This window comes from Vicia villosa, linkage group LG7 (genome assembly GCF_029867415.1).
Source record: "Vicia villosa cultivar HV-30 ecotype Madison, WI linkage group LG7, Vvil1.0, whole genome shotgun sequence".
Lineage (NCBI taxonomy): Eukaryota > Viridiplantae > Streptophyta > Magnoliopsida > Fabales > Fabaceae > Vicia > Vicia villosa.
In genome coordinates, this window is record NC_081186.1 from 117,245,985 (window position 1) to 117,256,494 (window position 10,510).

Consider the following 10,510-nt stretch of genomic DNA (forward strand, 5'->3'; position numbering starts at 1 on the left):
GTTAAAGCCCAGCATTATCCAACCAGTTGAAAAAAATTGAATCGCCGCATTTATGACGTCCTGTTTGATAATGTCCCAATAAGTTTGATAAAACACAGCACCGAAACCGTCCGGACCCGGCGCACTGTCCCTATTCAAGCTAAACACTGCTGTAGTAATTTCCTCCGCAGAAGGAATGCGAGTCAGGAGACCATTCGTCTCATCATCAACCAAGGGCTGAATAGTATTATCTACCAAAGAGTAATCCTGCAATATAGAACTATTGGTAGAAAACATATTTTCAAAATATTGAACCGTGTGGTTGGCAATATCTTCCGGATCTGTAATGTGAATATTCTCATGGACAAGCATGGAAATGGGCCTGAATTTCTGCTTAATCTTAGAAATTCTGTGGAAATAGGCCGTGTTACGATCTCCCTCCAAACTCCATTTTATTTTAGATTTGTTGCGCCAGAATTGCTCTTCCATGGCCAAAGCTTTAGACAAATTGGATTGGGCCTCCGCTTCCAATAACCTACTAGACTCAGTCATACCGTCAACCTGAATGATGTCTTGAATATTACGAAGCTTAATTATCTTCCTCCCTCTTGACATTCTCGGCAATGTTCCCAAAAATATGCTTGTTCCAATGTTTAAGATCAAATCCAAGTAAAAATGTTCATTTACCAACAAGCAATTGAAACCAGCAAAGCATGAAATATATATATTTTTACTAAAAACATGTCATTAATAACACTACTACCTTACCTATATCTGTGCTGCTCCAAAATATAATCCTGCACAATAAAAAAACATATATCTGTCCTTTCTTTCCACATACATATATAAATATATTTTCTCTTTCCTTTTCCTTTCATAGAAAATTCCGCAGTATCATTTTCACATTTCTTTTGACTAATATAGATATTCCTTTTTTTGGCCAAGTAGAGTCTGGTTTCACCTAAACAAGCAAATTATGAGGTTTCATTTTTTAATATAATTTCTTTTGGTTAATATGGTGGGGTAGCAAGATGAGATGAGGTTGATTAATAAGGAAAGGTAGGTTTGTGTATTTTCTTTCTCTCTCAGCTCAAAAAGAAAGTCAAATACAAATCCAACCCTTTTCTTCTAAACTTACCTCAATTATCTATCACTACTTTTAGGGATGCATAGTTTCAACTTTCTTTTGATTCCTTGGCTATTATTTATTTTTACTCTTCTTTTCCTTTTTTAGACTCAACCCTTTATTTCTATCTCTTCTCTTCTTCATTTTCTCAATATTTGGTGCAAATCTGTTTCCTTTTGAAGTTTCTTTTCTTTCTGGTAAGTTCAGAAAACTCACTTCTTTGAAATGAGATATAAATCTTTAACCTAGATGATTATATAAACCAATATATAATTTTATTTGGTTTTTTTCCTTCTATTTTTTCAGTAAACTTCCCACTTTTCTGTTTCTTCCAGCCTTAAGAATTTAGTTATATTGGTTGGTAAATGATTCTAATAGATCTCTTTCATTTTTTTTTTCATTTCCTCTAACTTTCTAGATCTTAAAAGCTAATATTTTCATCCTCTTTTCATATAAGTCTTTTCTATAATTTTCATACCATTTTTCTTTGTTTTGTTGTGATTTTAGCAAAGATGGTGAGAGGAAAGACTCAGATGAAGCGTATAGAGAACCCAACAAGTAGGCAAGTAACATTCTCAAAGAGAAGAAATGGTTTGATGAAGAAAGCTTTTGAGTTATCCATTTTGTGTGATGCTGAAGTTGCTCTTATTGTTTTTTCAACAAGAGGGAGACTCTATGAATTTGCAAGTTCAAGGTATGTGTCATGTTCATGTACTTGTTTTATATTTTATTTATAACTACTTTGTGCTCAATTTGTGTGTGATTAAATCTGATAATGTTTTTATTTATTGATTTATTCTTGTACTTTTCTTTTATTAAAGATAATGTGGTGTTTTAATATTAATTAATAAAACGAAAAATGCAACTCTATTAGTTAATTTTGGTGATGTGATATATTAGAAAATGTGCAGTGTACTCAAACTTACGCATCTAAGTACAAAGTGACAGAGAGATATTTTAACTGAAAAACGAACTTGAAAATAATCTAAATATAAAAATTTATTAATACTTTGTTTTTTTATGAGAAAGATTCATATCATTAATAAGAATATTTTGAGTACATGTTAGAATATCGATAAAAATATGGAAACTAGTAAGAGATGGAGTCAACCATGGCAAAGCACGTGCAACTTTATTTACTTGTCATCTAACGAACATAACACGAGAGTTCATAAAATAATGAGGTAGCAAGTGTTTAGACTCCTTGATAATCTCTCCAAACTCAAACAAACTCAATTGCTGGCTATTCACATTATCTACTACACTTTTAGAATCCACCTCAAAGTTCACTCCATCAAAATTGAGTTCATGCACCCATTTGATTGCTGCTAGAAGGCCTAAAGCGTCCTCTATATCAACCTCGATAATAGGTGACATCTCGTACACAAACACATATCCATACTTCATGAAAAGTCATTGAAAGGGAAGCATTTATATTGCATTTGAGATGACCTGCGAAGGTTTTCTCCATGTATTACAAATTTAATAAATATCTCCTTGTTTGCTTGAGAAAGACACTTACTACAAGAATTTATCTTTTTCTAGACTCTTTTATATATTGGAAAGTGGATTTTCTACTTCTTCCAATCACGGATGGTAGGCCAAGATACTTCCTTGTACCCCAAACATGTTGAATCCCTAGAATATTTGCTACCTTGTTTTTAACATTACTAGTGACATTTTTGCTACAAAATATTTTAGATTTTTGAAGATTAATGGCTTGACCAGAGGCTTTTTTATAAGTACCAAGAAATTTTTTCAACATATTTACTTCATTCACATCAACTTCAAAGAAAAGAAAGCAATCATCAGCAAACAAAATGCGAGAGATAGTTGGAGCATTTTTACAAATTTTAATGCCATGAATATCCCCGAGCTTCAGATTGTTTAATAAGTGGTGAGAGACATTCATAACATAGAATAAAAAAATACAGAGACAAAGGACCGCCTTGCCTTAAGACACGTGTTAGAATAGTAGGTCCTACAATTAGAACCGTTCATGATCACAAAATAATCCACAGTTTCCACATAAACATTATCTATCCTATCCATTTTTTAATGAACCCCTTCATTATGAGAAAATCTCTTAATTAAACTCAGACAATTCAGTCATAAACTTTGTTGATTTTAAGTTTAAGAGCCACCTCACCAGCTCCACCTCTCGTTTTTACTTCATATAATGAACCACTTCAATAATTGCCATAACATTGTCAAAAATATATCTCCTTGGAACAAAAACCGATTATTTATTTTATATGCATTTATCTAGAACTTTTTTAAGTCGATTAGCAAGGACTTTAATTATCACTTTGTACAACATATTGCATAGGGAAATTGGTCTCCAGTCTTTCATGGAATGTTGCTCGTCAACTTTTGGTATTAAAGCAATGTTTGTTATATTGAGGCTTGTTGGGAATACACTAGATTCCAACCATGAACAACTTGTACTAGAAATTTATCGACCACAAGTATTCCAGAAATGGAGATAGAAACATGGATTGAACCCATTTGGACCCAAACATTTGTCATCCTGCATAGAAAAATTGGGTCCAAATGGGTTCAATCCATTTCGGGAATACATATTCAAACCCGGTTTAGTCAACCACACATTTTCAAACTTTAATATATTGCAGGTTCTATTTGATGTCAAATTTGCTTCACAACAGAGAAGGATTTGATAATGATATGATGTGGTGACAGTTAAACAATTCAATTTTCACTACTACAAAAAACCCAATTAACAACAGTTGGGAAAGTTATATAACAACACGGGCCCAGGCGTTGTTATGTAGAGTTTCGTTGACTATATGATACTTACTATCACGGTCCAGTAGCCGTTGTAATATAATGGAAAACGCGCTCCCTATCCCAATGGTTTTCCAAAAGACCATTGTTATAACTTTAATGGTCCTGGGTTCGATTCCCAGCTACGCCGTTTTGATATTTCTTTTTATTTTGACAGCGCGCGAGATATTCTTTTCTGTTGTTAGATTTTCTCATAATTAACAAATATTGTGCTGCTTTTATAATTAATCTCATTTTTAATCTGTATTATTGTTCACCATATCACAACAGAAAAGAAAATTCACATTTGTGATAAAGTTACCTGAATAATATTACTTGTATCATATTCATAATATAACATAATTATATCATATTCAATTATACCAGAACAAACAATCTACAGTTTACACATTACATAACGTCACATAATTGTAACTTGGTGTTTTGATGTCTTGTCTCTTGGTGTCTTGACTCTAAACACCTATAATTTCAAATCATTATACTTGTTAGTAAAAATACTTGGAAACTATAACATACATGAATAAAGAATAAATTACGTACTTGTTAATTTTCTCAAATGCCTTTTCATGATCGATTCGAATAGCATGGACAACATCTCCATCAACTTCATCATATGAGGTAGGAACTTGTGTTGTGTAAGAAGGTGCGGACTTAAGTTACGATAAGGATGATCGGGTTTTAGAAATTTTCGATGCCCAAGATAAACGGTCTTTTTTCCTAACTCAAATTGGTGATAACAAGTATTATCTTCACAAATAGGACACACTTTGTGTCCTTTGACACTATATCCAACCAAGTTACCATAAGCAGAAAAGTCGTTGATTGTGCAAAATAACATTGCACGCATCTTAAACTTTTCCCCAGAATATGCATCATCAACTTCAACGCCTTCATCCCACAAGAGTCGTAAATTATCAATTAATGGGCTTAGATAAACATCTATGGTTGTCTTGGTCCAGAAATCCTCATACTTAACAGTATATACTTGCGCTTCATGCATAACCAATGAGAAGAACAGGCCACGAAGAATGATTAGTGCTCAGATTACCAAAGGGGTTCATTCCATTCGTGGCAAGCCCAAGCCTAAGGTTTCTTGGCTTAACTCCAAAATTCAGAAATAACGAATCAATTTTCCTCCATTGCAACGAATCAGCTACATGGTGAATGTTTCCATCACGATTTCTTTCATTTGCATACCATATAAGATTCTTTGCGTCATTTGAATTAGCAAAAAGTCTCTTAAATCGTGAAATTCTTGGCGAGTATCATAACACTTTAGCAGGAGGATGCTTCCTACTAACATTGTCATAGTCATTGTCATCAACATTGTTGGCCTTCAGCTTGTAACGCGACACACCATATTTCGGAAATTGATACAAGTCTTCATACTATTTCCTGTATAATATGCAATCATTAGGGCAATCATGTATTTTGAGATACTTCAAACTCATTGGACACAATATCTTTTGGCCTCATAGCAACGAGCCAGCAATTCGTTATCTTCTAGTAACATTTGCTTTAGCAATTCAAGTAATTCCGTGAAACTTTTATCCAACCGTCCATTTTTTGCCTTCAGATTAAACAACTTTAACACCGCCGACAATCGTGTAAAATTTATGCATGCCTTATATAAAGGAGTGTCTTTATCACTACACAAGGTGTCATAAATATGAACATTCTTAAAAGAAGATTCCCCAATATCACGGAACATATCCTCTAGTTGATCCTCCATATATTCATCTTCATCAAATCTTTGACTTTGTGGTGCCCCTCTTTATCCACCTCACCATGCCACGTCCATATTATATAATTTTGACATATACCATCACAACAAAGGTGCTGGAATATTTCTTTCTTTATACCCTTATTGATATTCGTACAAACAACACTAGGACAATAAAAGATACCATTATTGTCAGGAAGATGTTTATCAGAGTATTCAAGGAATTCAAGAACTCCTTTTTTATAAAACGGACCTAACCTATCGACTTTCATCCAACTATGATCCATAACAACTTCTGAAATTTATACATGTATAATAATGTGAATGAAACACCAAAATCTAAACCTAAAGTAAATCTAAACCTAAAGCATATGAAAAATGTACTATCGTACTAACTTGAGCATATATATAAAGAAAAAAGGAATAAAGATGTTGAAGAGTACATTACTTCGAAGCTGAAAAATCTTATGCACGTAAGGAATGAAGATGTCGAAGAGTATCGTACTTCAAAGCTAAAGACTCAAATGAACGAAGAGGTGAAGATTTGAGCATATACAACATAAACCAAGAAAAAAATAATGAAGATGTTGAAGAGTACCATACTAGGAAGGTGAAGAAACAAATGAACGAAGAGGGCGAAGATTTGAGCTCAAAATCAATGGATACGAAGAGGGTAAAGATTACGCCACCTCTGTCGTCTTTGGATCGCTTGTTCACCTAGGGCGTCTTATGAAAGAAATATGAAATAAGTTTTGTTTTAATTTATCAGTAAACCCTTTAATCGCGGTTGGACAAATGAACTGTAGTGGAAACTTAAGTCCTCTAATAACGGTTGGTGTATTCGTTGTTGATAAATCATTTACAATTGATTTTTAAAATAATGGAGATTGGTGACACATGCTTAATGTACTCTAAAAAATGGAAAAAATGTAGTAGCTGGGAAACAAAGCGTGTACCCATCATTTTTTACTATGGTGTTTAAAATCAACCGTCGTTAAATTCTTGTTTATAAATCTAGCACCTCACTGGGCGCGAAAATTTTAACATATCACTACGGTGTATATGAATACGTTGTAAACATGGCGTTGTTATTTGCGTGTTTTGTAGTAGTGTTTGCTTCAGAGAAAAGACGACAACAGACAATATTAACTAGTGCTCGGTCTAAATTTTTTTCAACTGCACTATTTCAACCCAGGCTGTTGAACCAAGTAAAAGGATATCTCTGCATAGGAACATCCACCAAATTTGCGTCTAAAACAACCTACCGGAAGCCATTAATCAACCAATTTGGTCGTTCAACTCTCCCTTTTTTTCTCTTCAGATGAAAGAAGATCATTAAAGTTACCCGAAATAGACCACGATAAATTAGAGCTACATGAGAGACGAAAGGTTAAATCCCAAGAATTTCTCCTACTATTTCCTTTAAGGAAGCCATAAACACATTGATATAAGTTTGATCTCACAATATCAAAGGTCGGGTTTAACAGAATGAGCTAGACTCCTACAATATAGCAAATCAATATTTAAATCACATTAAAAAGATGTATCCACATAGTATTCAACACCATAGTTTTAAATTTCAGTCCGCAACTGCAATTGCGGCTACAATATTGTTGATGCGTTAGTTTTTGTAACCACATCAAACTGCAATTGCACTGTAATTTTAAAACACGTGTATGACCACATTATGAACAACATTTGACGTTTTTTAGTATGTTTGTTTAGTTATTTTCATCAAAAATAAAAAAATTAGAACATCAAAACTCATTTTTCTATCCATTCTAATAAAATTTCTTAACAGTAACTGTTTATCAATTGTATATTTCAAACACCTCTCAGTCAAAATTCACGCCGCAATAGTCTTAATGTGCATGCAGCAAATGCAATGACCGTAATCACATCCGTGACCGCAACCTAAATTTTAAAACCATGTTCAACACGTCTCAAACAGGACTACTTTCAACAGAGGAAACTAAAAGAAATATTTGTTTGATCTGACGCATGTTTATGTACATATTTATTTTTGTATAATTTCTTGCCGTATTTTTTAGGGGTAGTATCGTTTGTCAAACCCTAACAAAAGAAAAATCTATGTAATCTCGCAATATTAAGACAAAAATTACATATATTATTTTGTTCAACAAAGCAATTTTCTTGTTTCTGCCATCGAAACAATCTTATTTTCAGAAATCAATTATAGCTTATTGTTTAGCTTACATTTCACTCTGGGAATTACTTTTTATCAAACCCAATTTCGGTTCAACTATTCTATGGTAAACCTTGAGGCCATTATGACTCTGAATTAAATTGTAACATTGCTTTAATCTTGCAGCATTCTAGAAACAATAGAACGATACCGCGGTCATAACCGGATTAATAATGCTCCAACAACATCTGATTCTGTTGAAAATACTCAGGTTAACTTAATTACATATATTGTCTTCCTTTTCATCATCTAGAATTTAAATACTTTTTTAGATGCTTCTTTAAATAAAAAATTTCGTATATACCGAAAAGTATGTATATATTATTACAGCATTTGATGGAAGAAGCAGAAAACATGATGAAACGGATTGATCTTCTTGAGACTTCAAAACGGTCAAACTTCTCGAATTTCTATTCACGTTAACAAGTATTTTTATAATATTCAATATCTAAAATTATGTTGCATTTGCAATAATTTCTTACCCTCAGGAAACTCTTAGGAGAAGATTTAGGGACTTGTTCAATTAATGAACTACAAAAGATAGAGCAACAGTTGGAGAAGAGTATAACCAAAATTCGAGCAAAAAAGGTTAGAAAGCCTATACAATTTTAAATTTATAGCTATTTTTTTAACATATGAGCTTTCTAATTTTCAGACTCAAGTCTACAAGGAACAAATAGATCAGCTAAAAGAAAAGGTAAGCTATTTGTTGTTTACATATTACATTTGCATCTTCATATGTTGCGTACGCAATTGCAATCTAATGTTGTTGCGAACACTCCCATAATTATAACCATTGTAGTTAGTTGTCTATATTTATCATTCGGAGTTCATGAATACAATTCTTATTAAAATCATGTTTTGAATGCAATTCAGGAAAAAGCCCTAGCTGCTGAAAATTTCATGCTCTCTCAGAAGGTGAATTCACTCTCTATCTGATAACTTTAACTTTTGGCATCAAACTTGAAACATTCTCTCATAGTTTTATGAATCTTTCGGTTATTATGGAATAATGAAAATCCAAATTCTTCTGCAGTATGATAGTTATTCATCACAGCGTGCAAAAAAAGATGGCATAGAAAATATAGCTGAGGCTGAACCTTTTGCAGATCAAAGTAGTCCAAGTTCAGATGTTGAAACCGAATTATTCATCGGTCTTCCAGAATCAAGAACAAGGCGGATTTCACCAAATTTGAGGACTAATTAATCCCTCTGACTATGCAAAAGATAATAAAATTTATTAGTCATTTTGATTTTTTGTTAAAACTGAAACAACTATACATATGAAAAAGTAATTCTATGAGTACAATAAATTAAAAAAGATAGAGAGCATTAAGACTTTATTAATAATCTAAAATAGCATAAAATTAGAGATAAATATATTTTGTTAGAATGATATAAAGTTTAATAACGATGAAGTAATAGTCTCAAACATATGCTCTAAATGATTACGTTGTACTGATGCACATAGATTAGAAGTAAGCACTTCCACTTTATAAGGATGAATTTCTTTAATGTCGGAAAAAAAATCCTCTTCTGGTTGCTATTTTTACACCTCAACTGCAGCCCAAGGAATCTTGTGGTAATAGATATTAGATGTGTAATTCAGTTTTTAGAAGTTAAAAGTTAGTTATGCATGGAGTTACTATTAGTTATTAGTTATGTATGTGGCTATTAACTAGAAGTTAGTTAGTAGTATGATTCTATATAAAGGTTATAACACATGCTTGTAACATAATAAATTTCATTTCAATAATATTTCTCTTCTCAATTTATTTTTATTCTTTTTTATTTTTCTCAATTTGCAAATAACCAGTAATTCAAATTATCCAAAAAATTGATATCTAGAGTACTGGTTCGATCTTTTTCATCCATGGTAAATTGGAGTACAATCGCCAATCAGTTCCCAGTCAATCTACCAATTTTCAAGGGAGTGTTAAAACTTAACTTGTATCACAAATTTTAGTCTATGGTCGTACACACTTGAACATAAATTAGTATACTAACTTGTACTTTAAATACTTTGTTATCATCAAAATCTTATGGATTTGGTACAAACCAATTTTGTTCCAACATAGGGGACCAAATATTAGTATGTACAACTTCAAAGGGAGCATTATAATTAGTGGATAATAAGGGAGAGCATGTATTCTATGAGACTTTCCCAGACAAAAAGATTTGTAAAACACTATATTTCCTTTATTGGAGACATTGTAATCACAATGTTTTAAGGAAATCTTAACTGCGGGAAAATTAGTATGACCTAGCCTATAGTTCCATGAGAAGCTAGTGATAGGTTTATTTACATTAGAAAGAACAAAATAAGAAATTGAGTTCAAAGTTGTGTGTAGGGGATAGAAACCACTATGACTCAATGAGGGTGTCCTTGAAGGCTCCATTAGTAATTGTGGAAGCAATACAACCCACTTAAGTCAAAACAGACTTCAAAAAGACTAAGGTTAGAAACCTCATATTTAACATAACAATTTTCAGCAATAAATTCAAACATAACCTTATTATCTTTAAAGAATTTGGAGACTATAAGAAAATTTCTTGTTACGCAAGGAACATCAACTATATCATTAAGGGCTAAGGAAACCTGACTAAGGATTGATCATTTCTAAACATACATGACTCTGACCTGCATAAGGTTTCTTGGTGTGTAAGAAAT

The 10,510-nt window shown here is 32.5% G+C and overlaps 1 protein-coding gene across 3 annotated transcripts; it reads left to right on the top strand.

The window, feature by feature from the left end:
* The first annotated feature begins 1,046 nt into the window (after positions 1 to 1,046).
* LOC131616688 (MADS-box protein SOC1-like) lies at positions 1,047 to 9,808 on the top strand. 3 transcript variants are annotated; one of them, XM_058888095.1, is made up of 9 exons: positions 1,047 to 1,302; positions 1,412 to 1,462; positions 1,613 to 1,799; positions 7,966 to 8,050; positions 8,170 to 8,231; positions 8,328 to 8,427; positions 8,495 to 8,536; positions 8,716 to 8,757; positions 8,876 to 9,808. In XM_058888095.1, the coding sequence occupies exons 3-9, from the start codon at positions 1,618 to 1,620 to the stop codon at positions 9,044 to 9,046; spliced, it is 684 nt and encodes a 227-aa protein (XP_058744078.1). In that variant the 5' UTR covers positions 1,047 to 1,302; positions 1,412 to 1,462; positions 1,613 to 1,617; the 3' UTR covers positions 9,047 to 9,808. The 3 variants fall into 3 exon arrangements, with proteins under 3 accessions (XP_058744078.1, XP_058744079.1, XP_058744077.1); XM_058888096.1 differs by lacking the exon at positions 1,412 to 1,462 and having other exon boundaries at positions 1,618 to 1,799; XM_058888094.1 differs by lacking the exon at positions 1,412 to 1,462 and having other exon boundaries at positions 1,048 to 1,302; positions 8,876 to 9,804.
* Positions 9,809 to 10,510: the final 702 nt, after the last annotated feature.